The sequence below is a fragment of the Megalops cyprinoides genome, chromosome 24 (genome assembly GCF_013368585.1).
Source record: "Megalops cyprinoides isolate fMegCyp1 chromosome 24, fMegCyp1.pri, whole genome shotgun sequence".
NCBI lineage: Eukaryota > Metazoa > Chordata > Actinopteri > Elopiformes > Megalopidae > Megalops > Megalops cyprinoides.
The window spans coordinates 20,137,509-20,150,401 of record NC_050606.1 but is presented as its reverse complement, the minus strand read 5'-3'; the positions used below and the strand labels follow the sequence as shown (position 1 = coordinate 20,150,401).

Here is a 12,893-nt window from a genome sequence, read left to right as displayed (position 1 = left end):
TTCATAGGCCACGTACGAGAGACAGAATTAAACAAATAAAGTTTTCGGGAGTTGTAAACTTTCCCACATCAACAGTTGGAACCTACTTTCCGTTCACACATGCTAGTTGCGGTCACGTTAACATCTCCATCAGAGGCTGTTTAGTTTAACTCTTTTTGGTAAATTTTCCATAGATACTAACCCTTTCTACAACCCACTTAGACTTGAGCTAAATGATCACACAACCATGAATGTGCCAGATGTGATGCTGAAGACATTTCTTTCATTATCACAGTAAGAAATGTTTGTAGCTTAACAGTTTAGTGTTTAATACTCTTGTAAGAATGTAAGATGTGATGATAAGCAATGGACATAAGGGAAGTTCGTACCATGATATTAAACACGGTTAACACCATGATACCTGATACTGTTTATGAACTTACTCTGTATTCCTTTCTATCTTGGTTTCTGGGTTTACACTTCTCAGGGCAAAAGCGTCAAGCTGTAAATTCCAAAAGTAGCTTTCCACCTGTCAGGTCTTGGAAATGACACTTTACCCAGACTACGATTCTTTGAAGACCTGTATAGCGAAAACAACAACACTGCCAATGTACAGTTTATCACGGCTGAGAAGTATAATAGATTTATTGGGCTGTTTTTGTTGGACGTATGGTGTACCTGAATAATCATGTGATCCATTTCAATGCAGCAACGCATGCTGGCGGAGGCTACGTTTTATACAGGCAGAAGACTTAAAACGGTCAGATTACAGAGCTGTGGCACTTCTGTTGTGCGCACCGAACATCTGTTCTTGTTGTAAATGTCACGCACAGCATATCTGGGCTTTCAAGCGATTGTTATTCCTGATGAAAAGCCAGAAAATGCTCACTTGCACATTTAAAAAAAAACATGTGGCTCATTATCATATAGATGGCTAGATACAATTTTCAGCTGTCCAATGAATCATCTGAAGAAAAGCTAGAAACAACTGCAAGTAAAGTCCCACGCTGAAGTTTCTCACACAGCAGAAAACATGAAAGTCTAGCGAGGTTAACTTTTCTGCTATAGTGCTTTGCCTTTATGTCTGCGCATGTAATTTAAGCATGTGCTACATTTTTGTCCTTACACATCATCATGAGTCCCAGTAGCCACTGACAAGAACCCAAATTACTGCTAAAATATCAAACTCCAGATTCAATTACTCACTCAAAGCTGGGAACAAAATGTTATATTTGTTAGGATGAATTTCCCTCTAGATTATGGTAGGAGTCCCAAAAATTGAAAAATAAAAACATTTATGTATTATCACGGTGAATAATGGTTCACGGCATATCAAGCATGTGTTCCTGCTATTAATGAGGTTAACTTGAAGTGCTTCACATTGATCAGTTGTCTCTCTAGACAGATGCTGCAAAGTTCTGTGTCTGCGAAGTTCTGTTCTGTGATTGTTAGGCACCAGTTAGAATCAACACTGTCAGCTGATTCTCTTATCGTCCAATCATCTAAAGCCAAGCATTCATACCTTCCAATGGATACATGTCCTGGCCTCTTTAACCACAACCAAACTAGTGATGAAATGCATCAGTGTGCCTGTAATGTACTCCACCACCCCAGTCTGCAGCTATATTTTAGCTTCCTCTGAGATGCAATTGGTAGCTACTCCTAACTCTTAGCCTGAGTGATTCCACCTGGGCAGGGGGGTGGAGTCAAAGAATAAATGTTGCACCAGTGTTATATATCTCAGTGACATTGCGTTTTTCGAATAACAGATTATCCTAATTGACGTAATTATTGTACTTTGACTCTCGTGTTAATTCTTGTTGTCATGCTATATTGATGTGGCTCTGGCTGTATCCCTCAAACCAGGAAAACCTTTTATGGTATACATATACATTTTTTGGATTTTTTTCCTTCTTTTTGCATGCACTTTAACTTCAGCGTGGCAGATTGTACATATTCGGCTCACCTCCACTATAGCAATGTTGTACTCACTCAAGAGCTCTGAAGCACGACAACTGTGGTCTTATGCTCACATGTAACTTGTTGCTATTTTCCACACTACAAATCCCACAGTGCACCAGGACAGCAGATGTCAATCAGGGGAGAGGTTCATCTCCGTGATGTCAGCTAAGCAACCTGTATGTGTCTGACAAGGCCTAGGGTGTGTGAGAATGATGAGGTGAGTGGGCCCTGCTGACCCTCCCCAGGTCAGTTTGGCCAGTAGCTGTGGGCTTCTGGTGATTATCAGCTGATGACACAGCTGGGATGCAACCTGGGCTGTAGGTCTCAGCCTGCAGTCAGAATGAGTGTCTTAACCAGCTGTGGCTCACAGGTGCAGCACAAATTTGCTTCTTATGCAAGCAAACCTGAAGGATGAGTTGGATTTGAATGGGACAATTATATTCTCAATTAAACATTCTCAGTAATGTTGTGCCAGTATATCACATTTCATTACATTACATTATTTACCTTTTTTTTTTTTACGATTTTTGTCATTTTGATGGGTGGCAGTGTAGCATAGTGGAAAGAAGCAGGGCTCATAACCAAAAGGTTGCTGTTTTGATTCCCCACTGGAGCAATGCTGTTGTACCCTTGGGCAACGTTCTTAACCCAGAAGTGCCTCAGTAAATATACAGCTGTATAAATGGATAACATATAAAAATTATAGCTTATGTAAGTGGCTCTGGATAAGAGTGCCTGATAAATGTCAACAGTAGCTACGTTTACATACACACATTTTTTTAATTCGGAATGAAATCATTCCTATTGATGATTCCGAACGTACTGTTTATATGAAAGCAATCGGATAGTTTATGCGCTGTTAGATGCGACAAGCGTACAATCAGAATAGATACTCTAGCTACAGACTGTTGCATAATTTTCCAGTCTTGGCATGCTAGTGTTATTTGAAAGTTTTATCAAGCCCAAATGTGATCCATTTCCCTCCGAGCAGACCAGCACATTACTGGACCTTTGGACTTTGTGCTGTTTCTGTTTCACTGGCCAGATCTGCTCTGTAGTGGAGGAGTAACACATAAACAAGACGTCACTGATTATAAGAGCACACCTCCAGGCACCAGCATCTCTCCTTGCTCTCGCCTGCACCTGAATCCAAAATAACGCCCCGCCTTAACACCAATGTCAATGCCAGACACTAGACGTGGGTAATCATTCCATGAATACCCGGCCAGACTTTACATTATGTTGGATGTGTATTGGCATATGTTATTACTACATAAGTACTATGTTATTGTTGTATTGTTCCATGTTTTAGCAGTCCGTCCTGGTTTTGCAAACTCCGCTTGTATACAAAGCAATCAAAAGGTATGAACTTCTTAATGTATGCTGATAAACATTCTAAAGGGTTTATGCAGTCTCAAATGATGTTTCAAGCAGTACAATGCATTCCCTCAGGGTAATAAACATGCAGATGTTCACATGTATCAGTGCAGATGTCCGATTAGTGGTCTGTTTATTAAACTACAATGGAAAACCGTATCTTCATGTAATGCTGTTTGGCAAGTGGAGCATGGGTTTGTCATGTCTGATTACTATCGAAAACATTTCCTCTGACAGTTGTTTGATGGTCTGTTTATACTTATAGGACCTTAAAAACGATGGGGAAAACCTAGCAACACACAGGAGTACATGATGGCACACCAGACTCCCTAACAAATAATTTGTCCACAGGAAGCTAAAGGACAGCCAATCAGAGCTAGTGGTGTTCCCTAGTACACCAGCTGCCAGAAATGTAGCATTTTCGTGGTGGAAGAAAGATGAATACTGAAATTGGCTTCCAACCAATGTACACAAATTTGTGTTTTCACAAATTATTTCTGTCCATCTTGCCAAAAATCCTGCAAACACAAGTGATGTCACTATCCTTTTTTCCCAGCACACCAGTGTTTCTCAAACAGCCAGTGAACTGCATGCTATTTTCAACATACTGTAATCCACTCAAGAAAAGAGTTAAAATGAAAAAAAAAACTATTTATAATGCATTAGAAAACAGTTATACCCTTTACAAATACTTAAATATGTCCATATAATTTGGTTCAAGTGACAATCTACAATATACAGCAAAGTATGATTGAAGTTCTGATTGAACGTCTGATAGGTCACAAATTTTTAAAGAGCACATATTTTACATAGTTACAGCTAAGTCAAAATTAATTTGTGGCATCCACTAATCCATCACTTTTGATTGTGTTGATTAATCTCAATGAATGTGCAAACATATTAGTATATTAATATGAATATATTAATATCAGTGCACTGTTAATTTTAAGGACTGGGCCTATATGTCCATGTTCATACCTGGATTAGCTGACTATCAGCAATAAATTTAGCAATAAGTGTCCCATGACCACAGAGCATTTAGCAGGGATCATAAATTCCATTCTTGAAACTTTTTATAAAGTAAAAAAACAGTTTTTAAAAATAGATTAAATGTAAACTCATTTTATGTTATTATGTGGTACAGATGTTTAAATTAAACTACATTTAAAGCTGAATTTATATTGCTTTGAGGAGCCGATGGGATGATTATAGATTTAGGCTTTATACAGGTTCCACAAGGATAAGGCGGAGTGTTTGTATCCCCTGATTCCAGAGCAGTGACACGTGAGTGGTTTTCCTGGTCGCATTGAGTCCAGCCAGTCTGTAACCTCAGCCCTGGGCGTGGCCCTCAGCTGTGGGACTGTGTCTAGCCAGAGACTGAGGACAGGATGAACAATACTGAATTACTGAATCTCCTGCTCCTTTCTGCTGCCTCAAAAAATGCTGGTAGTGCTGGCAGCAGTACTCTGTGTGTGTGTGTGTGTGTGTGTGTGTGTGTGTGTGTGTGTGTGTGTGTGTGTGCGTGCGTGCATGAGTGCGCATTTGTGTATAGTGAGGCAGAAGGTATGCAGCTGTTAAATAACTTCACTCTTGTTGAATCTTTTCCCTGAATTTCCCTGTTCACTTAAGCTGAAGAACAGCAGACTAGTGTGCTCAGTAAATATCTGTAGAGAACCAAAACTGCTTTACTTACTTAGAAGTAAAGATATATTTTCTTTGGAAAAGAAGCATCTACGCGGTCTAACCACAATGCACTGTGTCTTGTACAATACATAATTGTCCTTAGCTGTGAGAACTGAAAGCAAATGCTGGTCATAAGAATCAAAAATGTAACACCTGCAGAATTTCTTTTTTGGTATCAGTCAGGTGTCAGTCTTTTAACACTGTTGCTGGAGTGAAAATGGCTATCAAGATACAGCAATGGCTTATTCTTTGCAAAGGTGCAAGTGCAAAGTCCGTTTTCCTTTTTCGGCATAGTCTATTTTTTCAATACTAGGATATTTTTGCAATGACCACAACAAGCACCTAGCTGGTGATCATATGTGATGTTGCTATAGATGCACCTATTATGGAGCATGTCCTTCACCAACTCCACTCTTAGCCACAGACCCTGTAAAATAGAATCAGATATACTTGGCCAGAAAATTCATGGTTCATTCCCTTCCCTACAGTATTGCCTGGTAGTGAAGAGACAGTCTCATACAAACTGAGTCTTTTTCATAGAAACTGAGACGTTTTCATATAAACTGAAACATTTTCATAGGAAGTGAGATGTTTTTGTAAGAAGTGAGACTATTTCTTACACACTGAGACTTTTTCTTACAAACTGAAGCTTTTTCATACAAACTGAAACAAGATGAGACACCGGTGGAAAAAAGGGTAGAAAAGAATTAATTGCATTCTTGTCCCGATGACATTCCATAGTGGACTCCGATGCACTCAAACACCATACCGTTGAAGGATTTACATACTTTTCTAACATACAGGTGTGTGACTATGCAAATAGATGCCAGCAAAAAATACCTGATTGGCTTTATTGCTCAAAAATTTTACACAATAGGGCTTTATCGGCACAAGGAAACAGACATGAGCTGCTGTGATAATCACATTACCAGGGATCTGACTTAATCTTCTGCCATCTACAGATGGCCCTAATATCCTATTGACTGAACTCCGCTTCTGCGGAATACATTTAATGAACATGTCAGCTATGAATAGCTCCAGTGTTTCGTGTCATAATATCAGGTGCCGAAGAAATAAAATCCTTCAAATGGCTCACAGGACATAAATCACACTTTATTAACTGTCTGTGCTCTCCTAAGGGCTGCCTTCTCCATCCGCCCTCCATTTTATAATTTCCTGACTCTGCACGGTCAAGTGGATACAGGGATATAACATTTTCCTCTTTTCAAAGACCTGTTTCTTTCATGATACCTAAGTGAATTTAATTATTCTTCCTTGAGTGTTCCTGCGCCAAATCTTCATCATATTATAAGCTGCTTGGATGGTTTTTGTGAATAAATGAAAGATAATCAGAAAGATTGGTATGTGTGCTGCTGAATTTGTTGTTCTTATTGAAAATGTGCAGATCACAGTTATTCCTTACCACCCCATTAGCCTAAATAAGGGTATTTGCAAACCACGCCCCTCTGTCCCTCTCGGTTAAGAAGCCAATGTTCTCCTGTCTTTAACTTTCAACTCGGGCTGTAAACCATGACAACAGCAGGAGGGTCCGATGTAAAAAAATCCATCTAAAAACCTGCAAAAAATGGCACCGAATGGACCGCATGCTCAGAGGGAGGGCGAATTGTGGGAATGACTTGATTCTGGAGAGAGGTTGTGGTCCAAAGTGAGTCACCCATGCCAGTGAGAGCCGGCATGTTCCCATGACAGGTGGCTGCAGTCAAACAGAAGGGATGTCATGTGCTCGAATGACTTGTGCGACACAGGCTAAAAGGTATGGCTGTGCTATGGTAAGTGCAGCATCCGAACTCTTTTTCAGAGCATGGCTGCCTCTGGCTTAAAACAATACTTGCACGACAAGCTAAGTCTTCTGAGTGTAATGCCAGGTAAATGAGCGCTCCTGAGATCAACAGTGAGCTTCAGAGCAGATCAGACATGTCATATCTGAGTAGTTCATGTACATTTTAAAACTGTTATTTTGGCATCCATCCATTAATACTTGTTTTCAGGTCATTGTGCCCAGTACAGTTGCACCCTTGACATCACATGATAGGAGTGCATTCATTCAAAGTGTGTGCTTTTTTTTTTTTTTTTAGCTCATTAGCACTTCATTTGAAGGGAAAGGCACAATGTGATAATGGGTTATATGTTTTCTATTAAATTTTCCATGCGAAAAGGACAAAGCATGGCTTCATTGTCACTGCTGAAAGAACCCAGTTCCCCCCATATATCACTGATTTCAAACATTCATATTTTGCCACGGAGAAGTACTAAATGTAGTAATCTTTCTCAGTCCCAGGACCTCAGACTCAAGAGTTCATTATTTCCAAGAAAACTGAGGAACTGGCAAGTGAAAAGGAGAAAAGGGGCGGGGCGGGGCGTTTCTGCGTCACAGTGCTTTCACTTCATCACCGCACGCCAAAGAAAATGACGACCCGCTGAAGGGGTCACGCTCTCCGCGCAAGATTTGTTCTGGCAGAAAAAGGGCATCTTGGATCCAGACACCGAACAAGTGCAATCTTAACAGTGTAATGAATATGGCCAGAATAACAAAAAGGAGACCCCGAACTAACCTCAACTCATTAAAGTTGCCCTTCGTTGTTTCTTCTTCTTTGACTAACCAAACTGATTTTTTTTATGCAACAGGTGTGCCTTACGTTTTTTTTTTAATTGTCATCGTGCCCTTGGTGGATTGTAACGACGACAGTTTTGATTTTTATTTTTAAGCGGACGTTAACGTTATGATTTGTTTGATGCAACAGGTGCCAGGACTCCTGCCTCACAGTACGTCCAAGGTACATAGGTATTCGACGTCACTTTAGTTTTTGCGATTCCTGAATTGTGTGAAAATGAGAATGAGTGATGAATGTCCTGTTCCATAACATTAATCATTTATTACATCCATATACATTTGGATGGCAACACTGTATTTTCAGTCAAAACGCCAAAAAAGGCATCTCGTTTTCACTCGCCGAACCCATAAAAAGAGGGATTGTAGGACGGTCTCGCACACACTGTACTGTTCATAGTCACGTGTTACAGTCGGCAACTTTGGGTTCACTTGAGTTATTTACTCTCTTCCTTCAGTATGTTTTTCCCGCTTTTCCAGCTGTGCAAACGTAAAGCAGATGTTTTGATTTAAAGGAGATTACATCTGTCTGCCAAAATAGGAAAGAAAGAAACAGACAACATTACGTTTCCAAATTGTCTTTCAGGTGGCAGGGAGGGATTCAGTTCACCTCCGAAGACCGAGGGCTTTCTCGCGCTGTAGCAGCAGCGATATAAAAACCAGACGATTCCCACATCAGTCTTAGACCTCCTATAGGGTTAGCGAGCGGCCACATCCCAGATTCACCACTCTAACTCTGAAACGCGTAAAATCTTAAAATACGAACCAGAATTGAGCCATTCTTTGCGCAGATCGAAGGTAAGAGGTCTCCACTTACGGCGCAGAAGCATGCAACATCGTTACACTCATGCTTTTGTGATTGATCAGCGACACTTTGATTTTCAAGATAATAGTCGACTTCACTTGATGATAATCACTTGCCATGCCATCAACGTTTCTATATTAGATAACCATTGCACTAAAACTCAAAATTACCTAAAGCATGTTGCTTTTAAAATTTTATGTTGCTAGTGTGACCAGTTCGGATCGGTCCAGTTTCAATCAAAGCAGACGCACAAAAGCTCAAACGGGCAGATTAAGAGGTTAGATAACAGATTCTTCAAAGTATTTTGGGTTTATGTATGCTTTTTTTTTCAGTTAACCACTTCCTTCAGGACTACATCCACCTGCGATTCACCGACAAGCAGAACAGCAGAAGAAGGATGAGGGAAGTCTGCTTCTCGTTAGAGGTGTTGCTCTTGTGCATTGCCAGCGGAGCAAGTGCGGCGGCACTGGCTGAGAGCTCCACAAACCCGTTCTTATCAGCGACCAACTTCACTGACAGCAGCGCGTCCTCGCAGCATCAGGCGGAGCCTGCGAGGGTCCCCAAGACCAGACGGAGGCGTTACATTTCCCAAAGCGACATGATCGAGATCCTAGACTATCACAACCAAGTTCGAGCGAATGTCTTCCCGCCTGCCTCCAACATGGAGTACATGGTAAGTCTGCATTTTTCCCGTGCACTATTAATAGAACGCAGTCGAAGAGCGGTGCTTTTTTTGCGACGCTTTTGTTACTCCATGACAATTTTTTTGTAAATATTTTACGATAAAGCACCATATGAAAACAGTACGCCGCCTTCTGATTAGTAGTTGAAGTGGGTTTACGTCTGCAGGCAGTTTTTTTTTTTTAGTTTAATACTGAGACATTAATGGAAATGGGAGAGTCTAGAACTGAAATTTGATTAACCAGTCTGTGACCATGGGATCATAAACGGCGTCCTCCGCCCAGTGAAGGAACTGAAGTTCTAACACAGATTGGGAAAATGAACACATAACAAACAAGCAAACGGCAAAACATCCGTATTGTCATATGTGGCCGTGTGAAGATAGATTTTGAGCATGGTGTGACTCGCCAGGCTCACAAACCCAATTTATTTACGCGGAAAGGTGAAACAGTCAATGATATTTTTTGATGAACTGGATCATATGAAATCAAGGCTTTATAATACGCAAGCAGCAGTAATGCGCGGGTAGCGCGTAAGGCAGTTGGCAGCGGTCACTGCGGAGCGCCTCGGAGTGTTCAGCATCGCCAAAGACGGCCTGCTCGCGGAGAGAGGTCGCAGGGTCCACGGTTTGTGGGCGGCGACTTGCAACTTGTCAGTTCGGAACGGAGAGGCAGCAAGCGCGCGTAATCCTGCCAGCTGTACAAGAATAGCCAAGAAAATGCTTTCTTTTTTGTACTTTTCGTGCGGCATTCTTATATTTTTAGAAATGACAACACTGGGCATTCATTCCAGCTCGTTCTTTGCCAAACTGAATTTGGCGGCGTTGTCTTTTCACACTCCCGCCAGTGGGAAGCCGCATTGTCCAACACACCATTTGCTGTTTATTTATTTATTTGTTTAATACATTCATTCGTTATGGCAGGATTATTTTTAACTAATAGAAAGGCGTTGATTAGCATGGTGAACATTTCTGAGCATTTTTTTGAGCCCTGTGCTTGTGGTTTATGCATGAGACATACCTGGCACTACTTGGTTTCCTTGTTTCTCTTATGGCTAGACCAAAAATAACTGCTGCAGTCATGCCTCCAAACATTGCATTACGATGCAGAACTAAAATCATAAATGATCATAAGTAATCATGATTACAAGTTAGGACTTTACGTCAATTTCCTTTGGGATCAGTGATGATAGCTGACATCAGCCAATGATGATGGTGACCAATCAACCAATCAGCCAGCCTACCAACCAATGAATGAATGAAGTGTCAGTGTGTCAGTCAGTCTGTCAGTAAATCATTGTGTTGTTATTATGTTGTTAACTGGCTGCCTGCCCATTTAACCTCTTAAATGCATTGATCTCGCAGTCAGCACAATTATGGACTGGTCTCTCTTAGCACTGGACATGGCAACAGAACGTGCCTCTCGCATTTATTGTGACCACTGCAGGTGTGGGACGAGAACCTCGCCAGGTCCGCGGAGGCCTGGGCTGCCACGTGCATCTGGGATCACGGCCCGCAGCACCTCCTGAGGTTCCTGGGTCAGAACCTCTCCGTGAGAACCGGACGGTAGGCTAACCCTCAGCACGTGGAGCTTTCCATTTCATCACGCGTGACCGCAATACGCATGTCAGAGTCACGCGGAAATGATTCTCATTCCATCGTGTGAGCCACGGCCTTGTGTGAACCTATTAAAAGACTTCGCTGTCCGTGGCAAAGCGCTGCATTTGATTGACATCAGTAAGTCATGTGATAAAATATCATAGCCCCACCCACTTTGGGTTTGTGTTACTTCATACCCCTGTCACTAACTCGTGCTCAAATGACACTGCTCCTTCCAGGTACCGTTCCATTCTGCAGCTGGTGAAGCCATGGTACGATGAGGTCAGGGACTACGTTTTCCCGTACCCCCAGGACTGCAACCCCCAGTGTCCCCTGCGCTGCTACGGGCCCATGTGCACACACTACACGCAGGTGAGCTGGCGGGCGTGTCCCGTCATGTCACACTGAGCATGTCCACTGCGAATTGTATCAGGTGAGTGACGTTTCTCTCTGGTTTACCACAGATGGTGTGGGCCACATCGAACAGGGTGGGCTGTGCTATTCAAACATGCTTTAACATGTATGTATGGGGGGCCGTGTGGAGGAGGGCAACATACCTGGTCTGCAATTACTCACCAAAGTAAGTTTTATTTAACATTATATATAATATTTACATACATAGCTTTTGTATGGTGAAATGTCAATGGTTTAAATGTTCAGTGGATAGAGCTGGTTCAGCCTTGGTCTGCTGAGCTTCCCAAAATGCAAGGACCATCATTATATCAGGCAAAAAACATTATTCCCAATTCATTCATAAGAGCAATATTATTGTTTTTAAATGAACAACAAATGGCATCCCCATGGACAATGATAAAAACAATTAAAAGCATGTTCATCTCTTCATTCATGGTTCAGTGTGAGACTGAGGGTAAACAGCTTTCGCAATGCCACATAGGCATAGGCATAGCATCCTATAGCAACACTAATAGTTTTTCAGTAGCTCATTTGCCTTACCTGGACAATGACAGTGCTGAAACATGGGTACAGTGCTTGTGAGTAGAAGAGAATTTACTGAGCTGGAGAAAGTACTTGTATGTTTTACTGAATTAAAATCCGTTCTTTTAACTCAGCCCCATAACCAATTTTCCAGGCAGTGTGTGAACTTGCATTGTAACACCAACTGTAATGCTGTTATACCATCCCACTGCTACCACCAGTGTTCGGTAGAATATTCCGCAGTGCCATGGTGTTAAAGGTTTTCCCTACAAGTCATCATCATGAAACACTCCTTAACAGCAGCTGTGTGCTGGAGATCTATGTTCATCCAACACATTCAGGGAACATTCGATTTGGTTTGGAGCTGAAACAGCTACGTGTTGCCCGCCGATAATGCTAATTCCTGTGTTATCTGCTTTCCAGGGGGAACTGGATTGGGGAGGCACCTTATAAGGTTGGCATTCCATGTTCTGCGTGTCCACCAAGCTATGGCGGCTCTTGCAGCAACAACGTGTGTTATCCTGCAATAAACTCAAACTACCTGTACTGGTTCAAATGAACACCACTCACAATGCACCGACCAATGGTTTGCCATGACAGAACCTAGCACATCACTCTAATGTGTATATATGATCGTTTATTTAAACTTTGCAGACATTGAGAGGCCGGAAATAGGTATTTAGACAACAATAAAGTAGTTTTTATTTTACTTTACATGTACATACAGTGATAATGTACCATAATATATTACTAATCTTGTTTTTATATAATAATGTGTTAAATTAGTCTGTATCACATTGTGTCGGTCGGGGAAAAGATTATTTATCTTATAAGGAAAAGCTAAACTTTCAGTTCTGAAAATGGTGCTAGTGTCATGCAGTATTTTTCAAATATGACTGCATTTTTTGCTTTGACAAAAATATTGGTGCTTATCAGAAATTGGAATTCATTATGGCTTCAAACTAATGGCTGGAAATTATATTTATAAATGATATACTGTATGGGGGGTATGGGTAGCAGAGCAGTAACAGCAGAAAGCCTCATATGTTTTAACCATTGTACTGGTATATCATGGATTACTCCAATTGGTACCTTAATGAATGAATTTCATGCACATAGTGTCCTACTTCACCTCAGCCACCACCAATGTATAGCCTAACCTGGGCTATATATGTCACCCATCCTGTGTCAGAACACCCATTGGTATGGCATAATGGATGAACATAACTGTTTATTGAAGTGCT

The 12,893-nt window shown here is 41.4% G+C and overlaps 1 protein-coding gene across 1 annotated transcript; it reads left to right on the top strand.

The window, feature by feature from the left end:
- Nucleotides 1-8,365: 8,365 nt before the first annotated feature.
- Nucleotides 8,366-12,455, top strand: LOC118771361 (peptidase inhibitor 15-A-like). The gene is made up of 6 exons (XM_036519327.1): nucleotides 8,366-8,428; nucleotides 8,768-9,108; nucleotides 10,562-10,680; nucleotides 10,953-11,085; nucleotides 11,178-11,293; nucleotides 12,073-12,455. The coding sequence occupies exons 2-6, from the start codon at nucleotides 8,833-8,835 to the stop codon at nucleotides 12,206-12,208; spliced, it is 780 nt and encodes a 259-aa protein (XP_036375220.1). The 5' UTR covers nucleotides 8,366-8,428; nucleotides 8,768-8,832; the 3' UTR covers nucleotides 12,209-12,455.
- Nucleotides 12,456-12,893: the final 438 nt, after the last annotated feature.